The sequence below is a fragment of the Gallus gallus genome, chromosome 6 (genome assembly GCF_016699485.2).
Source record: "Gallus gallus isolate bGalGal1 chromosome 6, bGalGal1.mat.broiler.GRCg7b, whole genome shotgun sequence".
NCBI lineage: Eukaryota > Metazoa > Chordata > Aves > Galliformes > Phasianidae > Gallus > Gallus gallus.
In genome coordinates this window covers 21011568-21036300 of record NC_052537.1, presented here as the reverse complement: position 1 = coordinate 21036300, position 24733 = coordinate 21011568, and the positions used below count along the sequence as shown (strand labels likewise).

Here is a 24733-nt window from a genome sequence, read left to right as displayed (position 1 = left end):
ATACGTGATCTTACCTCAATCAGCTATTGAGATGTGTGGTCTCTGCCAAGCAGTTCTGATATTTTATTTCTGTATGTTTGAGTGATCGTGTGACCACAGGGCAAATCACTTTGGCTGAAAAGGGAAGCTTCCTGACAAATCTTGTGGCTGAATCAACTTAACTGGGCGGAGCTGTGGTGTCAAGATGTGTGAGGGGAGGTAATGGCCCAGAGTTGACTTGAAGGCCCAGAGTGCAGACAGGAGGGAATTTGCCAGTTTTGGTGATGGCCATATGCTGGATGGACATGGCTGAAACATTCAAACTGCATTTGCAGATTGCAGAGATGTGTAAACCAATTGAAGCAGCCTTTTCCTCTCTTCCCTTTGCTGTCTGTTTGCTGTTGTAGCACAGGTGTTCCCACAACCATACAGAGACTGGATTGGGAAAGTGATCTAGCTGTAAAGATACTTGAGCAAAAAATTCTTGAGGTGGATCAGTTCCCTATCACATTGCAGTGGCCATGAGAGGATGGGAACAGCTGGATGTAGACACAGATATTCTTAAGCAGACATTAGTCCTGAGGAAGTGGATTTCAGACAGACACATATAGAAGAGTGATGCTGGTGGATAGAAAAGACAGGCATGTAGCCTCCGGAGCTGATGAGAAAGGTGTCCAAAAAAGTCTGTGATGGGGAAGATTTGGGATGAAATTTTCTAGAGGAAAAAAGAGATCTGATAGAAGCAGTTTGGAGGCTGTATGTGTGGATACTGATGTCAAGAGAGACGGGAGAAGTAAGTTGAAGGAAGTTTTTGGGAAAACCCTGGAAGAACAGTCTGGGTCACTGAATGAGCTTTGTGGGAAGTCTGGGATATAAATGGACCTCTGATTTCTGCAGTTGTGTGTTTGCAGAAGCAAATCAGCAGTGTGATTTTTATTATTAATATTACAATGTTAAAGTTTCTCCATTAAAGAATGATGAAAGAATTTCAATATATGTTGTTGTTTTCGTGATCTGGAATTCACTTACATAAGCTGTCCTAGATGTGTAATGAAGTTGTTTTTTCATTGTCCTCTTAAAGTGACGTTGTTTAGTAAGGATTTCATTCATCATGTACCACAGTGAACGGTATATTCTTTGGAGCAACAGTCCATTCCATTAGTTTTTATTCCTGGCTTAGCAATATTACAGAGAGTATTTTTGTGAATATGTTTCAGTTGCTTGTATATTCATTGGATTGCATGGAATTTTTCTGCTGCAGACAGGAAGGATGAATCAATAGACAGAGATGTTTAGATAGATGAAAGAAATCCTTCAAAGGATACTGAAGACTAACATATGCATGTTTTGTATCTGTTATGAAGTATTGTTATTTTGTATAGCAACAAAATGTCATGAGTAAAACAAAGATCAAGAAAAAACAGCTGCCTATTAGCTTTCCTCCTCCCTCCCCCTTTGATAAGCATTGCTGTATGTAGATTTAAGCTTGAAGAAATAAAATCAGAGCATTTCTAGATGAGTTGCTCTCAGTTTTCTTCGAGTGTGTGGTCCTAAAAAGTTATGCAAGTTGTTATCCAGGGATTTGAACAAGGACAGGGAAAAAAGATAGGAAATGTGAGGGTAAAATTATTGCTAAGATTCTGAGTTGTTGTGTGTGTGTGTGTGTGTTTTTCTTAAAAACAATCCAAACAAACAAAAATTCATGCTCAAACCAACCAACCAAACAGAAACCCACACTATGAAATATTTAAAGTGAACTAAAATTAAAATCAGGATATGACTTTATTTTATAGAGTCCATCATGGGATATCAACTTTGGGAATTGCTTAGGTGTCACTTTCTTAATGCGTCTCCTCTACAGTTATACTGTCACAGCATTTTATTTTATGGGATGTTTTGCGAGCTGTATGATCCTAGTTTAATTCCTGCCTCTGCCACTCTATCCAACTACTGCTATCTCCTCCACAACTCTTCCATGAACTCCAGATATTATTCTACTTTCTGAAGATAAAACTTCCTCTTGTCCAGGATTGGGGTCTCCCATCGTCGGGCTGCTCTGGCACACACACGAGTGTTGTAATGTGTGGAGAATGTGAAACTTGCGGCTCTTTGTTCTGTCAGCGTCACTTTCCTTTGCAGCTCTCCCTCATCTCTCTTCTGTAGTTACATCAATAAAATTGAAACCTTGTTTTAAGGATTAAATTGCATTTTGGTTGTTGTTTTTTTTTTTTTTAAATGCATTAACTATAATTACTTTCTGAATGAAAGAATGCTAGCAAACCTTACGTCATCATATTTGTAGCTGAATATAACTTTTCATTAAATTTGTTTTTGCTTTCTCATGAGATGAATTGCAGGAAAACTGTTGCATTTAGTTGCACTTTAGAATTTCATTTTGTGAGAAAATGGCATATCAGATATCCTGTTAACTAAAGAGTGCATTTTATCTTTTGATTTGCGGCAAACTACTTTTGGATGAAGATCAGCAACCAGTAAGGATGAAAGCTGATATTCTAAGATTAAAATAAAATGTCAATCATAGTAACTTGAGTAATAAAGGAATAGTAATAAAATAGTTTTTACATGTCAAATCGCTTTGATTTTTAAGCATTCCTGATTTTTTTTTTTATTCAGTGTTTTAGTATTTTAACTTACTTTACCGTCCTGCTTGTCTTTATCAGTGATAAACTTATGGCAAAAATCTGTGCTTTGTTCATGGTTGCACAGTAACATTGTAAAGATTACTGAGAACAAAACTGCATAACACCAAAAGAATTTCTTTTTGTCATAACTGTGATGATGGACTTTCTGCCATAGATCCAATTTAAAATATGTACGTTCTTTTTCTTTTCTTTACAGAAAACCTCAACTTTTTGGATGTGCTATCGAGTGGATGTATCTTTGGCATGGATTACGTGTTTGGTCTTCTACAACCTGAGGCAATGATGGATGTGCTATGTATGATAGAAGAATTAATTGTTGGAAGAGACAAGTAGAAAGGACTACACCACATTAAGAAGATGGTTTAAAAATGTTTGCATTTCTTGCCAATAACATACAACCAAGAGAGCCTGGTAGTCCAACAGTAAAACAACAACAAAGTTGTTTCTTTTTTTCCCTGGTTCAAAAAGAGCAAGTAGTCAGTGTGTGTTTTATCATGTGTTTCTTGATTATTTAGCACTGACTTTTATTATGCAGAAATAATGGAGCGAGGATTGGTAGACACTCCCTCCCCACCACACATTCAGCCACTAAAGACTGTCAAGATGACCTCTGAAGAGTTGACAGCTTCTGTTCTGGTGTCTGTCGTGCAGGGTAAAGTGATACCTGCTCAGTCAGCTGGAGATGAAAATACTGAAAATGCTTTGGACACCAGTGTTATAAAAAGACACACTGCCAGTCCAGGAAGGCAAACCACACGCGCTGTCTCATACTTACACAGACTGGAAGAAGAAAGTCTTCAGGGCTCAGTGCCCAAAATATTCACTTTGACAAATAAACAAATGACCTGATAACAATATTAACGAGAACTTCTGGGAGAGGAACAACACCATCTCTGATTCAGTGAAGTTTCTTAACATTAACTGTAACATTGTGCAGAAAAACTACAAGAGCAATATCCCATGTGGTCAGTTGTATAAATCTTGTGGCCCTTTAGCAGGGGGAGAGGCGTGCCTAGAAACTGGAATTCCTGTTTCACTGGAAAGAGCTATGCTTGCTGAAATTCAGTTGAAAATGAATGGACCTTCATTAAGAAGCCAGACAGCAGTAAAGAAGAGCGATGGCACTGATACCGATGAAGTAGCCTTTTTTCACTTTCATTGTGCAAGTGAAAGGAATATATCAAAGGCTTTGTGCCAATTGCACAATGGCTTCATATTGAATGACTGCTTACAGCCAGTAGGTGTTGGCAATAGTAGCGCTACTGGCTCCCCAGCATGCACTTGCACGTTAGTGGAGTTGACAAACAATTGTGAGAATGAAAATGGGCAACACTTGTACGACGACACTTTAAGGGATAAATACTTCTGCCTGGAAAGAGCACCACGAAAGGTTAAAGTGGCGTGCTCGGGTCACAGCTTCTTTGGAAACAACTTTACTGGAAGGATGCCCTTCAAAGCCCTTTTTGAGCCATTTTGAAGACTGTAATGATAACTGTGAAGAAGAGAATGGAGGAGGATTTTTTTAGAAGCAAAAAGGAACGTTCCACATTATTAATAAGACGCTTCTGTAAAAATGATAAGGAGGTTAAAAAATCAGTTTATACTGGAACAAGAGCGATTGTTAGGACTTTACCTTCAGGGCACATTGGAACTGTTGCTTGGAATTACGTTGAGCAGAGGAAAAACAACAGTGCCTTGAAGCGTTCTAGGATTACAGCAGAACAGCTAACTATAATTCAGAGCTTGATAAAGTGGGAATTTAATTCCTTTCTTGAGACCTCTTTATTGTATGAGGTAAGCTTATCTAATTTGTTGTTTTTTTTTTAAGAGTTGCTAACACGATGACATTTCATTTAACAAAATGCCTTCAATTAGTAAACATAGTAACAAGGGGATATTTCATGTGGCCATGCTGAACCTTATGTTGAGTACTACTTTTCGGAAGAATGTCTTATCCTTAGAAACTCATTTGAGTTTAAGATTGGCATAATTTTAGATTTATATAAAAGTTATACATGTGCATATCTATATGTGTAGTTATAAATGTGTACATATGCACATTTTATAATGGATACACATATATGAATATATACGGATTTCCATACAAATTAAATATAATTTATATTATAGCCATATAATATATCTGTATATTATATACATTCTATATATAAACTAAATGTCATATAAATTTTTATTTATACATGTCTGCATGTATAAAAACACACATTTTAATATATACTATGTTATATACAGAAATTGAATATATAGGGCATATATATATTTATGAAAATTTTGATAGCTTTTTTTTTATATTACTGATGGTTATTAACACTACAATCATTTCCTGGAATAAATTGTATCTAATGGTAAGTGTGTAATGTTAGATGATAATGAAAAGTAGTTACTTAGAAAAATACAGTATTTTTTCAAAATTACAGATATTTCTAATCCTTCTGTCTGAAAAAGAGATTGTATAGTGGTTCAATAATACATAATAATGCACTGTTATAGCTCTAATTTTTATTTTCTTAATAAATAATACAAAATTTTCTAAGTTTAGAATTGAAATCATAAATGCTTAAAATGTTACTGTGGAAATAACATAGCACATCCAGAATATATTATTTTAAATTAAATAGCGAAAGATTTTCTGTGGTGGTAGAAGTAAAGTAGTTGTCAATGGAGTTTATAAAGGGGATTTTGGCTGTTGGTACTCAAGGATTAATCTGAAATGTGGCTACTGAGAAAGAAAAGTGAGCAGGATGATCACAGAAAAAGAAACTTCTTCAGGAGGAGTAAGGACAAGAGAGGTTCCTTAGCGTAGCGAAATAGAGGGTGTGATTCTTTGTTGAGATGTATGAATAACATCTAGGGAGAGGAAGATAACCATGGTAAAGGTCAGATAAGCAGCTATGCTTATGAAGTGGTTCCCTGAATACACTCAGGTTGAGAACTGGAAGAAGCTTCTAGCAGTTAGTGATGAGACTCTGGAACAGCCTTCAGTAGGACAGAAATGATGGAAAAATGAGTTATTTAGATGGTGGAACTTGTTAAATTGATGAAATGGATTACATGACATTTTGTCAGTGCTACAGTTGAATGGACTTCATGGCTCTGGAGCTCTGTGACAGTTTTGCCCTCCTTAAGTCTTTCAAAAACATTTTTTCCATTTAAGTAGGCAATTGAAAAAGCTGCATGAACAGTTCTATTTTATTTGTTTTGCGCCAGGTGGTAGAAGTTTGTGGCGCTGCTCATTATTGTGGTATTTACTGTCCTAATCTGTGAAAGCACAAACTTGCTGGCACAGCACGTGCACTGCGTGGTGCGTGGTCACACTCCCATGAAGGAATTCATATGAGCCACGTACTTATCTTACATGGTATCCACTCAGCATGTTTGTATTTTCTTTGTAAGCTTTTTTTGGAGGGAAAAGGGAGAAGTTTTGTGGCTGAGGACTGGGGTTACTTCTGTTCATCTAAGTGTGGGGAGTTGAGGATGTGTTTAGGTTTCTTCACGAGGCATTTCCGATGTGACTTGGGTTTCTTGGCTTTTAGTGTGCTATGAGTGTTTCACCACTTCGTACCACTTCCACACCATACTGAATCGTTCCAGGGAGTGAGGGCATTAATTAGAGGCAACTTCTGTAGGAGTACCTTTACTAACCCAGAAATAAGCATAATGTTCTTGCTGAATAATTACTTAACTAGGAAACTTTCTGCTATAACAGAGGATTAATGGGCACAGTAAAGCAATCTGTATAACTGCAATGCAGAGAGTGTTTTCTTGTTAAAAAAAAAAAAAGTTTTAAAATGCACATTTCTAGGTTTGGTTTTTTTTTTTCCCAGGTGGTGACTATAAATATTTTTGTTCTTATTAAACCCTGCATTTGATCTCTTAATGTATAATATGAGTGAAGTGTTTGGTCTGTTTCCTGTGATTTTATTGTCGTGTTATTTCTGCAATAATATTTCTGTGTTTATGGCTTATATTAGCCTTATAGGTATTTTTACACAAACAGGGAAATTAACTTAGTGAATGTGACAAATACACAGACCTGTTGTACATACATGGTGGGTTAAAATAATTCAATGAATTATGATCATTTAGAGGAAGCTTTCATACCAGTAAGAAGTAAATGAATGTAGTAATCTGTTCTTCCTTTCCCCTTATCTCACCCTTTGAGCATGCATTCTGTTTGGAACAGCTAAGTGAACAGTGCTTCTGTTCTTGCAGGGAGAAAAAGTCAGAGAAATTAAGTTTTCATAGCAGTACTGGCATAGCGTGGAACAATAGAGACCTTTATGTTTTAAGTAGGAAAATGTGGCTCTCATTTGTGCATATCCCTTACATAAAAATTCTAGTGCTAATAAAGGAAAGACATTGAACTGTTTTCTTGCTATTTATTTTTGCTTTCTCTACACAGGGAAGTGGATCTGAGGCTTTGGATTATGTAGAAAATATGTATATTTTTAATGTAGCGCATAATTACTGCATATAGATATTTAAAATGTGAATTTGTACTCCTGTGAACTTAATTTATGCACTGTGTGTAGAGATAAGATTTACTGTCAAATTACTTTTTAAATTTTGCATGTAGTTTTTGCAACTATATATGGTGCACGGCTTACCCTGATCAAATAGACAAGAGCTGTTGTGTCTGAGGGAAATTTGCTTTTCAGTGATGGAACAGTGAAGATGTGCAGGCTCCTTACTGTAGTCTGTCGTACAAGTGTTGCAAATATGAAGAATTTGCGATGGAAGAAAACAGAGTATAAGCATTTGTGTTAGCTTTGGTTGGCCTCGTGAAATGCAGCTGCTTCTTTAGCTCAGCTGCATCATATTAGCAGTGTGTATAGGCTTAAAAGTCAGAGTTTCTAGAAATGTTGAACCACCTGTGTCTGTGAGATGTTAGGTTCATAGTGCTGAAGTCTCCTTCTTTTTTCCTGATGCACTGCCAGAGTGGTAATGTCGTATGACTAAGCTGGCCAGGTCTGCCACTGACTAAGCTGTTAAGCTCTTGAGTCCCGTTGGGTGATGCCCTCTAACCAGGTAGGCGACCTCAGGCTCTCCAGACAGCAGCTGCAACAACATAGTTGCAATTGGTTAATAGCTGAGTTCTGTAGCCAGGTTAATTTTGCAGCGTCAGGACCATCTTTGCTATGTTGTTGGCATCAGGAATGCAGTAGTTTGGGCTTCAAGAAGCAAGAGTTCTGCTGGCCGGCTGATCTTTGGTCAGATAAAAGTTAGCACAGTAACACATCATCCACTCTTTATAGCGGCTTAGGCTCTACTGACCTGCTACATACAAGCATAGCAACAATTAAAACAAACTTAATTGCCTGTGCATTTGCATTTGTTTCCACATAGAAACATGAATTTTAGTCTAGATTTATCTTCTGGGAACATTTCATACTTAATTTAATCATTTGCTATGATAATTTAGCATCTGTTAAGGTGTGTTTTTTTTTTTTTTTGTTCATGGCGTTTTTGGTTCAGATTAATGATTAATGTACTGCAAGGCTTTTTGATAGTATATGGCTATTTAAGGATTCTTATAATAAGACTTTTCCATAAAATTGACCTTCAGTTGGTGGCATCTCTTAACAAAGAAGTTAAGGAGGGAGAAAAGGTTCCGTAGACAGAAAGATTTTATTGTCCTGTTAATTAATGTGATATCTAAAATAGTAATCTTGGATAATATTTTTAAATACTGAAATTTTACTGAATATAGAGAATACTGAAATTCTCTGAAATTTTACACTTAAAATTAATTGCAAATTCTAAATAAGTTAAGAAAGAAAAGTTAATGTACTGTAATAGAATTCTCATCCTATTAAGTTTTCTTTTCCTTTCCGCTTCCAGAAAGTTATCAGCCACTCCAGTGGGTGTATCTTTGTTGAATACCTCTGGCATTTCTCAAAATACAAGTTACGTACCTCAATTTGATATTGCTTTTAGAATTTTCAGCCTTCTTCTGTGGGGGATATTTGGTTTATTAAATGAATTTCCAGATAGATGGTGTCAGATGGATATTTCGCTGTCAGTCCTGGAAGTAACATCTGTTTTGACTGTTTTGACAACCAATTGCACTAACTAAATACAGAATCACTTTACATCAAATGCTAGCATGAACTTATATGCTTATGATCAAAAGAAGGGTTTGTAATCCTGTATGTTCAGAAGAATAAATGGCTGCTTTTATCCTGTGTAGGATTTACTAGTAACCTTTAATTGTCAGTATACTGCAACTCTCTTTTTAACCTAATAGCATCTTGAAAGATACATATACATTTCCATTCTATTCAAAACATAATTTATGTAATAAAAAAATCTATGCTGACTTGTAAGTGAAACAATAACTCGGAAGCATCTGTCTTTCCCCCTGTATTAATGGTAATACAAATAAGTATAAATGTTTTCAGAAATGTGCTGTGGTTCACTGAGATGGCAGGTATGATTTCGTAGAGCAGACGCTCAGCTTTTGTGTGTGGCCACAAGGAATCACCTGCTGATAGGAGTTGTACGGGTGAAATTATTTTAACAGATTCTGTGAGCTTCCCAAACCACAGAGCAGCCAAAAAACATTAAATTCGTATGACTTTTCAGTTCTTTTAGTTGTTCCTGTTGGAATTTCAGATCTTGATTTACTGTGATATCATTATTTTGATAGAATTATGTGGTTTTCTCATAGTTCTTTCCTCCTTGCTCCACATGGAAAAGATGGAGTTCTTTAAATTGACATTTTTACTCCTCTTTTCTCTGAGTTTGATTGCATACCAAGAATGTAACACTTTTTTATGTTATAGTTTTAGGGAAGTGATACTTGAAATTACTGAGGATTTGACAGATTTGAGTTTTGATTTTTTTTTTTTTCCCATTGCAAACAAAATTTCTAGTCTAACATTTACAGGAAAAGCCAATAATCTGCAAATGGCTGAGATTTGGTTCCCCTCTGAAAGTAACTTTTTTTCTGTCAGGGCCTAAGGATTTTGCCTGTTATTAATGTTGTCATGCTACTAAGTTTAACAATGTATATGAATATGCTAAACTAGTTAGCTCGTATGGATGAGCTGTTTCCTGCCTGTTTTTATTTCTTTGTTTTTGAATAGAAGTTGGTATTTTGTTTAAAAAAAAAAAAAGTTTGTTAGCAAAATTGACTGTTTGAAAAAAAAAAAAAGAAAAAGAAGCAACAGAGAAGCCAATTAGGCATGAAATTATGTTTTCCCTTCAGTAAGTGCTGTAAAAATAAATTGAACTTTGTTAAATGAAGTTCTATACTTTATATTTGCTTTGGGTTGCATTACTTCAGTTAAGGCTAGCTTTAAAAATAGAAAATTTAGCCTCTGTCTGTAGAGGTTTTTTTTTAGCTGTACATTATTGCTATAATGTGTGATAGAGTTATATGTAAATCTCATAATACTTTGTGTTATTTTGTAGTTGACTTATGGCTTTAACAGTCTGGGGCCAAATGATGAACAATAAGTTTTAGCTGTGAGCATACTTAGGTAGTCAGAGCCAATAGTGTGGGAGTCTTGGCAAGAGCAATATACTATGCCTTCAGTTTTTCCACATTTTCTGACTTTCCTTCTAGTGACTGTTCATTAACTGTAAAGAAGCATGAAGATCTGTTTTAGAAAACCTCACTGCTGCATATTAAAGTGTTCATTTTGGAGTGTTAGAGTGTTAAAGTTGGACGTGCTTCTGAATTCTTTCTCAGGTGAAACTAACTTATCTTCATTACCTACATGAACTGTTGAAAAGTTTGGGTTGCTTACTACTCTGGTATGCTTGAATAAAAACTGTGCCATATAAAGGCCGCTCTGCTGGCGTGCGAATAACTAAAACCTGAAGCTAGGAGATTTCATGTATATTTCAATTCATCTTGCTTTTCCACACTCTTTTGAGATGTTTTGAGAAGTTTTATGAAAAGGAATAAGCTTGCTTTGACAATAATTGGTAGATGTATACCTTATTGGTGTGAAACGACAATAAAAATATGTAAAATGATGCTTGCCACAATACTTAAGGCCTCTTTCATGAGTTATAAGGCTATTCAGCTGCTTAGTGATTCGATATCATACAGTTGTGAGCCCCTGCTTGCAAAGAATTTTGGCTGAAAATACGGGCGGTGACAACTTGAAAAGAGGAATAAGAATTGAACACAGTCTAGCTGTCAATTACTATCCAACTGCATATGAGCTGGACTGTTAAGGGACAAGAAGGCTCTCAGGGTGCTCCCACACCAACCAGAGCCAATTACATCAGTTCAGCAGTTGGGACCGGGGTAACTCAGGGCAGTGAAACAGCACACAGCTTTCATCAGGAATGTCGGAAGTGGGGCATTGCTGGAAACAAACAACTCTCACATTTGCAACCACATTTTAGGTTTTCTTCTAGTAATTTGACTAGAAAATGATATAATTAAAAGGTGCTCCTTCCCTGCAAAACATATGTATGAGACAGAGCTGCAGATTGTTTGACAGTATCTGCTTTTAAATTTTGAAACTAACTGGATACAGTCATTTCTGAAGTGAGATTGAAGCCTTGTTTTTTTAGATGCCTGCATCAGTCCCCTGGTTGAGTATGAGAGAGGAAAGTATGTTGGCTTGGCTTGTGCTCATTCTTCCTTACAGATCATATTCTTGTCTTTTCATTTGTGTAAAGTTCAGAAGGGTCTTTTCATCTCTGGATTTATAACTCTTGCTGTTTTGAAGTTAGGATTTCCTTAGCATTATAAATAAGGATATACCTACACAGAAGTTTGCCATCGCAGTATGGAATGTGCAGCAGTAACAAAAAAACTGACCTTGCTTTTATGTTAAAATCACTTGTTGCAGGACTCTGAATAATTTCACTTCTGTGAAAATAAAAGCTTTTTCTTTTATTCTTCTTTTTTTTTTAATTAGCTTTTCCAGTAATCGTAAGGTCTGTTGACTATTGCCAAAATTTAGACTTCAATTCCATAATAAAATGAGATTCTTTTAACATATTTAAAATTAATTCTTATACTCCCCGTGATTATTTTGATTTTATTCTCCTGACAGTGAAAATTGTTTTCAAGCAATCAGCAGACACAGGCCTTCATTAGTAAAACTTGAGCAAAACAAAGGCTGTATTATTAACTGCACTAGTTTCATGTTACAGCGACCTTAATTCTTAGCACTCAGGAATTCCCTTCAAGTATTAGAGATTCAGTGAAATCCTGGTCATATTGAAATCTGTTTAAAATCTACTGCTGAGGTGGTGTGACTTGGAGGGAGAAAAGCACGTGCAAGATGGAGCTGAGCTGCTGGCTCCAAGAGATCCATAATTTTACATCAAACACTGCAATAACAAGGTGTACACCAAGTTAATATTAAGTAGTTGTTTTATACCTACAAATGAAAACAAAAATGTCTGTATAAATACATATACGAAACCCCTTCAGTAAGCATCCATTGCATACATTTTTACTGTTCAGTAAAATTCTGGGCTCAAGTCTGGTGTCCTGGCTGCCTTACAAACAAATAATGATCTCATCTGTTCTGTATACTTAGAGGCAGGTAATTACTGCATTCAGAAGTTGGAGAAGACAAATTGCTCCCAAACACTTCCGTGCTGTGGCTAAATTTTCTTTTGTCTTAAGAACCTTAGTTAGCTCTGTGCTGCACTGTAGTCTGCAGAAGAGATGTATCCTAAGTTTCCAGTAGTTAAAAACCAACCTATGAACCACTTTTCTCACTATATTCCAACTGTTAATATTTGTTAATTTGAGAACATGGTAAGACCAATGTCATTGTCATTTTTTTTTTTCAAAAAGTGGCCAATCAACACTTAGATTCTTCTCTATGCTGAGTGATAATTCTGAATATCTTTCAGCAGAAACATAAGAAAGTATCCAAACTGTGGAGAATTGTTCTACGTGTTACTGTGAGCTGGATCAAGAAAAAGACCCCTGAGAGAAAACTGTTAGGAATTTATCTTGAGTAACTTTACAGACTTAGAGCATCATGCTACAAACTTGATGCAGTTATAGTTCTGACCCTGTGTGTGTGTAAGATGTTTTAGTTTGTATAAGCACCTTGGATTTGCCATGAGAACGTAACATTAGATTTCTGTTCTAGTGTTTACAGCCTTAAGATTGCACGAAGTGACTTATGTTTTCTAAATGTAGATGTTCTTAAAGGGGAAGAAGAGTATTTCACAAACATTCAGATGTTTGGAAACTTACTTGTATTTTAGCCAACATACGTATCCTTTTGAAGCTTAAAATGCAGTGACTTGGTGTGTTTTGCCATGAACGTGAAAGGAGGCTTTGGCCTCTTTGGCACCAAGTCACTCACCGGGTTGAAACATATAAAAGATGTGTAGAGGTTACCAACAGGTGGGAAGCATAGGATGGTTCATATTTAAAATAGCAGCATATTGATTTTCTTGTTCTCTAGCATTTAGTATAGATGGAAATAAGAGCTTTTCTTTGTTGTTGTTGTTTGTTTTTTTTTAATTTCTTCTCTCTTTTTTTTTTTTAATAGCGACTTGGAGATGTACTTGACTTTTTGTGACAACTAGAATGCTTTTTTTGAGCAAAAAAATTCTTCAGGCTTTCATCATTAACAGGCATTTGTGAATCATTTCATATTTTGTTTAGCTTGCTCATTGTTTCTTTGCCATGGATTTGCAATGTTTCCAAATCCAACCTTTGTAAATTATGATCATTTTTGACACATTTTTTAGTTTTGAACCCGTTTCTCATTGTACTTCAGCCTTGACCAGCTGTTTCCTGTTTTTCCTCCCAGTGGTTCAGCTGCTGAGAAGATAAATGCATTTATGGTTTGTTTCAGAATTAAAATTACCTTTGTAAAACGATGGGAGATTGAAACAAATATGTTGGACACCATTACAAGTAAAGTTAAGGTGAAATTCAGAAGGTGGAGTTTTTTTCGCTTTTCCTAGAAGTTCTTTCAGAGATTACAAAGTTTTTGATGCACGAGGAACTCTTGATACAGGAAAATCAATCCGTCATCAGAAACAGCAGGGTGAAACTTTGCCTGGGGAATTTGGGTGTGTGAGACTGAGTTTTTCAAGCAGTTCCAAGTTTTTGTCCGTATGGGAATATTTTGATTTATCTGATCTATCATGTACATGATGACATTACCATTAAATCATAGTTGTTCTCCCTCATCTCCCCCTAGTTTTCAGACTGATTGGGATAGAGAGCATCATTTTTAAATTTTTGTAATTTTAATTGAATTGTGGAACTGAGTTCTTACACATGTTTTTACAGAACAAACAAGGCAGCTTTACCAGGGGAGATGGGGCAAAAGTTGAGATGTTACCTTTCTGTTACCAATGGCTTGTGCACTACTATTTTTGTTCCTGGTGAAGTTACTCCGTGTCCAGATAGCATCTCTCTTGTGCTGTATTAAGACATCTTTCTAAAAATGTTAAAATGAGTCATTATACACGTAGATAGTAATGAAAAGATTGCCCTCTTCTTGCTGTGTTTTAGTCCTTCCTGTAACCTAAGTGGCCAGATGATATTTAATCTGCATCCCCAGAGACAATAGAAGTGCGCACTGTCAGAGGCAGTCAATAGTATGTCAATTTCTGTGGCCAGTGATACTCACTCCCTTGATGAGGGCTTTAAATATTTTTTACCTGTTAGATCACTGAGCTTCTCATCAATGAATAGCAGAGGAAGAGCCTTGTCTGAGGTGAAGGTCCAAGCTCCAGAAGTACTTACTCCTCCGAAGAAGGCATTGTAACCCATGACTATTTTTTGTCTGTCCCCCCTCTGCTCCTCTATTTCTGTCTTTTCCCGTTGTCTTTTCAGGCCTCTGCTTTCCTTTTGGTGGATGACTCTAGGACTTGCTCTTTCATTTTAGACTTTCAAACCAGGAAAGTCTCCGAAGACATTCTCACTAGATTTTGAGAAGGGAAATGGGGAGTGGTTCCTTCCTTTCTGCGATGTTTTGGGGATTTTTTTCAGTGAAACATTTTCAGTGAACTAAACACCATTTAAAATTCACATTAGACAACTAATATGCACATGGCTGTAGTATTGCGCTTCTAGGCTGGAACTGACTTTCCAGAAGAGCTGGTAGTTTTGGCTGAAGTTACATGTCTATTTCATCATACTACTATAGAGAATAGTACATTTGTAACAACTTTTTTTGTGTTGTACTCATCAGGGAAAAAGAGGTATTTACTCATTAATCTTCATGTTATGTGTTAATGATCACATTCCTCTCATCCTTCCTAATTTTAATTTCTCCAGTGTGCCAAGAAACATAATAGCCAAGATGAAAGCAGAATGACAGGAAATGCCCACGTGGCTGTGACTCAGTGGATCCAAGAGAACAACAAAAAAAAGAAAAAAACCTTTCTCATTAAGTAAAAGAAGTGGAAACTGATTTAACAGTACTGGGTAGAATTTACTAATGAGATATAAAAGGTAGTTAACTGAAAGAACGTAGTGAAAAGGAACGAGGGTTCTATGAAAAAGTTGGAAGGAAAATAAAAGAGAGAGTTGACAAAGAGTCCTTTGAGTTTTGGAAATTAAAAAAAAAAAAAAGGTGAGGAAAAAGCCAACAACAAAATCCTATTTCCAGTCCTAACAAAAATTGAATGTTTTGCTGTTTTTCTTTGGAAATAAGAAATATGTTGACCAATGCTTGTGCTATCATGATTGTTATGTACAAAGATTGCGCTTCCAAGTGGAAGTGTTAGGAAAATTAAAAGAATTTGGAGAGAGATTATCAGTTATTGTTTGCTTTCTAAGCCATTTTGGACAGAAGTACTCTGTCAGGGGTTGGTGTGACAAGGACAAGCATGTGTGACAATTGGGCTGTTTTCCTGGCTTCTTGGATTTCTCATTAGATGATGTTTTATAGTGATGTTTTGGTTTTTTTTTTCCCCTGGAATATTATCTCCTATAGAAAGTATCTGATAAAAATAACATATTTCTTAAAACTAGTTGTTGGTTTAAAAAATTTAAATCTGAAAGCTGAGCAAATGAATTTCAAATCATAGTATCTGAGAAAAAAATGGTTTAAAATTCTGGGAAATGAATGAAATGAAATATCTTTGCAGTAGAATTTTGGAAAGCTTAGAACAACTAAGTTTCTTAGAAGACCTTAAGATGAGGCATATAAAAAAAATTCAACATGGGTATCTCAAGTTTCCATAATTTTCACAGACTTAAAGGCTTTAATCTCTCTCAGATCTTTGGGACAAAGCTCCCGAATTATCTGTGTCATGGCAAGAACAGCATTTAACATGCATATGCAGGAAGAGTTGTTTGGGTGCCTAGGTGACAATTGAAGTATACACATCACAGTGTAGAAACCCATGACTGGATCTACAGTTTAGCTGATTCAGATTTTGTAGCTTTTGAATGAAATGAGATTATTTTCTCCATGTTCTATTCATAAATATTATGTTGACTCAAACCTAGGACAATACTGTGAGTTGATATATTCTTTGAAAAACAGAACAAAAGTTGCTGTTAAGTCTAAATTTTAGAATAAACATTGTTTATTCTAAAATAAACATTGTATAAACAGTAAGCATTGCATCATCATCTTGTAACCTAGCTCATGCCTCTGTGCTCATGCCTTCCTGTTTCCTTGCCTCCTCCTCTGCCACGAAACCTGCAGTCTAGATGGTTTTCACCTTCTACTTTTTACCTTCCCTGCCTTTGTCCCTATGGCCTTCTTGTTGGGCATGCTGCTATCTTTTGATACTGTGAGTAGCCTCGGGGTCCTTGAGCCCATGGTCCATCCCCAGTAAAACTGTTATCATCCTGCAGCCACAGCTACTGAGTGAAAAGGAACTGGATGGCGCAGTATGCCTGCGGGATAGGAAAACAAATACAGATTTCTAGATGTTTATCAGGCCAGGATGTTAAGACATGAGTCTTCGAGACTTGTAAAGACTAGGTTAATTACTGAGTAACATAGAAAGCTGTTTTTTTTTTTAATCTTCTTGATAGTTACTTCATTCTGAAGGATTCCAGTGCTCCTCCCCTCCAATAAGAAAGGCCCATAAAATTAAAAATGCAGTAAGCACTGACCAGTTATCAAAGGGGAATTTGAAACTGCACTGTTTCAATAATGTGGCAGTGTTGTTGCCAATGAGCATTCAGCAGGCTTACTTTCTTTATACTTTTCTAATGTTAAGCAAGCCAACAAGTCACTGAAATCAGTTTGTCTCTACTACAAAGAACCTGTTTATAGAAAAATATTGCCTGTTTTACTGTTTTTCTCCTATCTCTTGTAAAAGGAGGTTATTCTCATTAATAAGTCTCTTAGCATCTCATCTAACTGTTAATTGTCTGTAACACCTAGGTATAAATAAAGGGCATAAAAGCAATTGTTGCCTCCTGCTGAAGGCAGATTTAATGGTAGAACTTGGCTTGTATCAGATGGCTCTGAGGCCACGAAACTTTATAGATCATTGGTTCAGAGGTTCAACAGTGCAGGTTGCTACTGTCCTGCCAGCTGTTGACATGATGTCTAACATCAGGTCTTTGTCTTAGCCTCATTTCATGTACAGGTGCGTATGATCTGGGTAACTTCTGTCAGTGAAAACAAGGGGATCAGAACTACTCTTTATCAGAAGTGATCGTCCCAAACAGGAGATGGATGATGGTGAAGCTTTATTTTCGTAGTAGTTTTCAGAACAGTAATTTAATGTACTATTCAAAAAAGCCACAGCCAAAATTTTTAAATATAGGCATTTAAATTAGACACTAAAAATTCATGAGTAGTATACTGGATAAAAATACCATTATTTTAGAGATGCTGGTTGCCTGGTACTTCTCATAATCAGACCTGCAACATTTAGAGGTCTTAAGGATAAGATGCAAATATCCAGATTGTAAGTAACAACGGTCAAGTCTTTGTATTAGGGTGGTTCTTTTGGCAGTACATCTAATTTCATTTGAGAACTTGGATAAACCGTAGTAGTAAAAAGATTCTCCTACCATCCTTACCTTGAACTACATCTCTGAAGGGCTGCTTTGCAGGTAAAGCTTTCCTGGTAGAACTCTATTAGTGTCTCCTTGCTTAGAGGGAAGAGGCTGTAGTTTCAGCCTAGCTCATGACTGTGTGTTATTTGTGTGAGAACTCATTAATTATCCTATAACTAGGCTACAGCACGTCTTTTTATTTATCAAAACAGTTTATAATTTCTAAACTGATACTTAAGTTTGGACATAAGAAAAAACGGGAAAATTCTGTTCTTCAGACATGGCTGATTTAACTTTATTAGAAGGAAAGTGTGAGGCATATGCCATCTGGTGGATAAAAATATTTATACAGTTTTATTTGAAATCTTGATAGATTTAAAAAGCAGCTTCTATTAACAGTGTTAATAAATTTCTCTGTCATGCTGTGTTATTACTTGTAGGCAGCATTGTTGGCTATTCCTGTAATCAGAAGTAAAGGTATAAATGTGAAAATGAAGTTTTTTTTTTCCAAACACAAAATTAAATTGACAGTGATATGTGATTAGCACATCATATCTTACTCAAAACCAAAATAGAAAATAGCAATTTTTACTCAATTTAAACATTAATTCTAATGGTTTAAAAATGTGTACCTGTCAAAGATCTTCTCCTTACTGAAGTCCCTACCTTACTGCAAACGATGATCTGGTCTTTGCAAAAAAGGCTGTACGTTGCTCTGTGTCTGCACCAGCATGGCAGGCAAGAGTGGGCAGCTCATCCTACAGTGGCCTTCAGATTTCATTCCCTGCAGATGATTTTTTTTTTTCCCCCAGCAGTTGGTGCATGTTTTCATGAGGCACAGTTTTGTACAGAAAGCTGTGCTTTTAAAAATGCTAAATTTGCTAGTGGGTGTATTTGAAAACTCTGGATTAGGCAGATGCAGAGAAGACTGTAGCCAGCATTCAAATACTGTTCTTTTCACATGAACTGACATGGAACTTCAGGATTTATGTTTTAGGATTGTTTACAGAGTAGATGTAGCGTGGGGAAACAAGCAGCGGAGCAGTCAATATGTATTGATTCTGTTAGAGAACGAATGGTGGGGGGATAATTTTATTTTTCTCCATTTTAGCAGAAATAGAGGAATCTAGCAGTGATGGTATGCACTGGAAGACTGATATTGTGACTGCCTCTTTTTTTTTTTTTCCCTCTTTAGAGCGATCAAACCAAGTATATTCACTTTATTTTTTTTCTAAACTTACCCTTAGCACATCAGAAAAAAATTGAAAAAATAATTCATACTGTCTTTCGTACTGTGATTTACTAAAGATTGGATCAAATAAAAGCAAGTTTGTGCTTCTAATCTGAAAATAATCTACTCAAGTACACTGTAATCAGTACATGTGTGAAGTGGAATTGTCTTCACTGTGCTATGTACTGTGATGCTTCCGTTAGCTAATGCAATGGCAGGGAGAGAGCTGAAATGTGACACAACAGAAAAAACAGGTAATGCTGGTGACTGTGCATGCGTGATTTCACAGAGCCAATTCAGGTGTCTGCACTGTGCTGCACCATGTTCCCGGCCCTGGGGGTTTATTAGTCCCATCATGGTGCACAAACAAGATGGAGATTTAATAGCACACGGAAATGTCCGTGGCTTGTTTTAGGATGGGAAGTAACTGGCTTCTTCAGAAATATTTAAAAAGATACTTCTTGACAATAAATTTACATTCGGTAGACTCAACAGATTTCTTACATGCGACTCCAAACTTCATGGTTCTGTTATTCTTCTTGTAACTGGTTTATTTTTTAACATTCAAAGTTAAATAATATTTAAAAATCCAGAAGAACAGACGTTATTTGGAGAAGTTGCAGTTACTGTTTGTTTGCACCTTACTGCTACAGCTTATTTCTGAAAATAAACTGCTTTGGCACACATCTGTGTCAAGTACTTTGTGGAGAAACAGCATACACAAACTTCACTCTGCTTCTAACTTTTGCTTGTTGGGAAGCACATGTTCAGCGGAGAATTGCCAGCATGGCTCCAGTTTTATACGTCTTCATGTGGCCATGTATTTTTTCAGACACGTGTATGCTGCATTGGAATCAGATTATTTCATTTTGTGCTGTGAATCTTAATAGGTCAAAAAGGTTCTATGCGACTATTTACCCTGTTTTCATTTCCAGTTTAAGTGGTACAGTTAGGGAGGTAGGTCTTTGCCCTTTGTCTTTTTATAGGCTTTATTGTTATGTGTAGGTCAACCAGTCCAGATCCAATTGTTTAGAAGAATAATTTCAATAATATGCATTGAAAATCTGCACAAAGTGGTTTAAAGTGAGGAATTTGGTATTTTGTTGTTTTTCTTCTGCAAACCAGACAAAATAATCTTTCCCTGAGGTGAATTTGCCCATTGTGAAGCCAACATCTAAGGCTATTTATGCTTATATGGCTTGGACACAGATCATATTTTCTCGCAGATCGAGTCTTATGTCATGGCAGTTATGTTTATGTGAACATAAACAAAAAGATTTATTCTAATCAAATTATATGAATATAAGAGATTTATTCAGTTTGCTTTGTTTTGTTGCTTAAGATATACTGTTTGCATGTCTTTGAAAAACATTTAAAAAGCTGTATTTATGAAATCGTTGCTCATGTAGAACTTGCTTTGTGTAAAGAGCAGTGCAAACACTAAAATAAATTGTGTAAGAGCAAATTTTAAGATGGATTTTTTTTTCAATCTTTAATGCTTAGTATTTCAAAAATTAGATTTTCAGTTAGAAACTTTAAAAAGACCTCAGTCAGGCCTTGATGTAGCCTGTGAGAGTGTAGGTCTGTGTTTTAAAAGATGAGAGAGAATACTGTTACACAGTCTGCTGATTTCTTTTCATTGTTTTTATTAAGAATTGAATAATTTCTTCAAAGCTAGGGCTGGATTTTTGTTTTCTTCAAGGTGCCAGTGCATAGAAGCTAAGTTATGCATAGAAGTTAAGTTATGCATTGATTAAAAAATGATAGAAGCAGTTTTCTTCTAAAATGGAGAAGTAGGTAGTGAAGATAAATAAAAATTGAAAACTTTGGAAACTGAAAGGAAAAAACATTCTACATCTTGGCCTGCTAAGCAAGGTACTGCACTGTATTTTAAAAAAACAAAACAAAATTAAAAAAAAAAAAACACTGACATATTATTGATGTCTTAATTAGCAGATTTTTAAAGTTAAATATCAAATTTCATGTTGGGAATACCTGATTTCCCGTTTTACTTTCTACTAATTAAGTTAAATTATGGGCAAAGGATTTTTTTTTACTGATTTGTACCATTGTCATGGTTGTAGAAATCAATTTTCCTACCAGTAGGTGGAATCAGAAGAAAATCTTAATCTCACTGCCAGCAGTCATTTGAATGATGCTGGTTTAGCCATTCTCAAATAGCAACAGCTTTCTAAAAACTGTTTAGCTCAGAAGAATACAAATTAGATTGATATAAAGTTAGCATTTATGTTTAAGAGAAACATAGCGACCTTTGATTCTAGCTACTCGTGTGCTTTTGGAGAGTTCTCTTGGATGGTTTAAAAACGTAGCCTTGTATGATGTTTACCACTGTCAGAACGCACGTTTTATGATCTTGTTCTGATATTTTTGCAAAGCCTGAGAGCAACATCCAAAACTGTCCTGTCTGGCAGTTTGTTCCAGTCAAGTTTTTTGTTTTTGTTTTTTTTCATAGAAAGTTAAAACTGAAATTGTCAAACTACCAATTCTGCCCAAACTGATTGAAATACTGCTGGCGAAAAATAGTCAAAAATCTTAGGAATGTGGACTTTGTAGACAATATTTTAGAAAAGCATTCTGATCATCTTTTATTTTTTAGAATTAGGTTTGCTGTTGGTCTTTTTATGAAGAAAGTTGTCTTTATGATTTCTTCATAAATCTCAGTGGCACTCACAAGAACAAAAAATCAGACAGGAAAAAGGAGTAAAAGTTTCCCAAATACTTTGAGTGCGAACATTTTTGTTAGTTGTAATACTTCATTGATTTTGTGTAGAATTATTGATAACAGGATTGCCATATATTTGTGTCTGCTCTGAGAAATGAGTTCATACACAAAAAGTTTTCAAGAATGACTGGTGTACGCACCAGTTTATCTTTACCCAGTTCTTTGAAAGAGGAAGGCCAGGGAAGGTCTTGCAGTGGAGGTTGTTTCATCTAGCCTTGCGCTTGCGGCAGTTGAGAGCTGCTCAGTGTGGAGAAGAGATATGGAAGCTCAGAGTTAAAGCTTTTCCTCAAAATTCCTCTAAGTATTTCATATTTTGAAGATGTTATTTGCATTCTTATTTTCTCTACCTGTGCTGTTTGAAACTTTGTAATCATGTTATGTACTGAATTTAGGTTATAGTTTATCTTCCGTGAATTTTTGGTAGGTAAAAGAAAAATTCACACACTTAATACATGTGAAATTTTATGGCAAGCTTTAGAAATTAGGCAATATACAAAGAGGAAAATGTTAAGGTCTGTAGTGACACCCTTTTCAGTGGGCTTTGTCAGGTGTAAAAAGTGCAGGCTAGACTTGAGTCTGTTTTTATGAATCCTTCTAAAACGATCTCCTGAATTTTAGTCTTCCTTCCTTTCCACCAGTAATTTTTTGAGAGTTCCCATTTGCGTTCATGGAGGAAATAATTTTTCATGAGAATATTTTATCCTTTCACCAAGGAGCAGCTTTCCAGGGATGGTTTGTGTCAAATCATACAGAATAGTTGTGATGAAAAGCACAAATACTCAAAGCAGTGCAGTCTTTCTCAGCAAGAGAACTGAAGTGCTTAGCACGTCGCAAATGCACGTCTTGGTAGGGACCCAGGTTCCAAAATATCCAAGAAGCCAAAACCATTTGGTACAAACCTAGATGAGACAAATTTCATGAAAGATTTGTAGAACTTTTAACACAGTTCTGCATCTGCATTTTTCTGCTTTGGCTTGGCTAGTAGACAAAAGAGGTTGGATTTGTTCGATGTTACCTTTGTTTTTTTCTTCTCAGTCCATTTCTGTGTGCTGTAATACCATTCCTTGCAGATTTGTGCTCTCCAGCTTCATTCATATGGAGAAGTAAAAGCTAATGGTATACTTATTTAAAGATACTGATCTTACAAGATACTTTAACATCTTTAAAGTATCTTTAAATATTTACTTCCCCACTATGGCAAAAATTCTCTGCTCTTTGCGGTGTCAAATAAGTTCACTGTGAAATTAAATTTGTATTAGAATTGACAGGCTCTTAATTAAGAGGTAGTATAATTTGTCTTCTGCGGAGTTGTTTTTGTCTTTGGAAGGAGAAGCTGAGTAATAGTGCAACTTCAACTTTTTATCCAGAGAGTCCTGCAGCTGGAGAGAATGACATCTGCTAAAGCAGGTTGTACCATTTTTGCCTTGTGCTAGCAAAATAAACTTTAAACTGTCATTCCTTAGGCATTTTGCAGTGTTTTGTTTACCTATAATTCTGTGACATTATTGAGAAAACAACTTTTCTTCCTGGGACTGGAAGAACAACAAATAACAAAAAGCTGTTGATGTGGGTTGGAGGGGGAGTCATGTTGTCCATCTGCTGAATTCCACAGACAAGTGGAATCTATTGTAGGTCTTCTCATGCCATTAGGTCCATATGTTGTGGCACTGAAAAAAACAAAACAACAAAAACACACACACACACACACACACAAAAAAAACAACAACAAAAAACTAAAAACACAAGAAAAGTGAAATTGTCTGGAAAACCAATTGGTTTTCATGCTAACCCTACGCTAAGACAAAGAGAATATAACTCTTCTGCCAGCGCCTAACTGGCCAGATGGGCTCAGGGATGTCATCACTTACTTCTTGTCCTGCATAGTGACACTTGGAGATTTTGATGAGATCTTAGAAGCAGCTCAGGCCTTAAAACTTAATGAGCGTACTCACCTACTGTCTCCCAGCCTTTCCTTTTTTTGTGTAAGATGCTGTGTTTATGTAGGGTAGAATACATTCAGGACACAATGATCTTCAGTTCAGCCGATAACAGTACCAAACTATACATGGAATTCAGATACTCTTTTGTTCTTCTGCACAAGCCCTAAGACTCCAAAGAGAAAAGAATTTCATTGTTTATCTGCCAGAAGTGCACTTAGATTGTATTTGAACAAATCTGTTAGATTTTTGTTTTGTTGGGACTGCCAAAAACAGATTGGCTGTCTTGAAGTATTTCATTGCATAGTGAATGAAGCTGCACATTAAAGAAGCTTCAAAGAGTAAAGTAGTTTCTGTACTAGATGGTATCAGGACTGACACTGTTGGGTAATGAAGTGGTCATAGGCACTTAGAGTAAAGATTTTATTATGGATTCAAAAAGTTCAGAATTTTCAGTTCAAATTACGTCTTTTGTTCTGGTGCTGTGCTCTAAATTTTCAAATAAATCTTTTGCTGCTATTGAAGAGTAATAGCTATGAAAGAAGGGGAATATTAGCAGTACAGAATAAGAGGTAAAGCTACAGACTCTAGAGCTGCTTAGCTGAATAGGTAGCTTTTTAATAAACTTTAATAGGTGTTTCTTATAACTTTTTTTAAGTATTTTGCTAAAAAATTGCTGTGTCCCTAAAACATCCCTACACTTGAAAATGTTAATACTTGACAAATAAATGTCCATACATTTTGCTAACAAACTTAATGTGTATCTGATTAAATTCTGTTGCAGTTACGAGAAAGCAATTAAACTACTTACATGAATTTTATTACATTCACCTGTTTGATTAATTCAAGGAAACTACTGTACCCCTACTTTACAGGGGAAGTAGAAGCTTTTGCTGAAATTAGGATGATCGCAGTAAAGATGGGCATATTTTCATTGATATGCTTAGTGTAAAAGTAGGGCCACCTGTTAAGAAGAAAGGGTTTTCAGTAAAATGAAGGAACATGCTTGTTATGTAAGTTCTTCAGCTTCTAGATATTATCAGGTAGAAATGAAGTTATCTGTGGACGTTTCTCTTTGTTTCCGAGAAGACTTTTGGCAGACCAGCTAATGAGGAATTGCTGTTTTTTGTAACTCATATTTATGAAGCACGTATAATCATGAGGCATTTCTTTGAGGAGTTTATCTATGCTGCAAACCTGTCTGATTGTGAGTGTAGCCAACATGTTTTC

General features: G+C 35.9%; 1 protein-coding gene across 8 annotated transcripts in view; it reads left to right on the top strand.

Moving 5' to 3' along the window:
• The window catches only part of PLCE1 (phospholipase C epsilon 1), a 147242-nt gene that overhangs the window by 19877 nt on the left and 102632 nt on the right, over positions 1-24733 (top strand). For all 8 annotated transcript variants that reach the window (XR_005861015.2, XM_015288858.4, XM_040703083.2 and 5 more), the window contains one exon: positions 2839-4436. Coding sequence is in view for 7 of the 8 variants with exons in the window: in XM_015288858.4 (XP_015144344.3) it covers positions 4128-4436 (309 nt within the window). In the remaining variant the exon portion in view is untranslated. The remainder of the gene's footprint in view (positions 1-2838; positions 4437-24733) is intronic.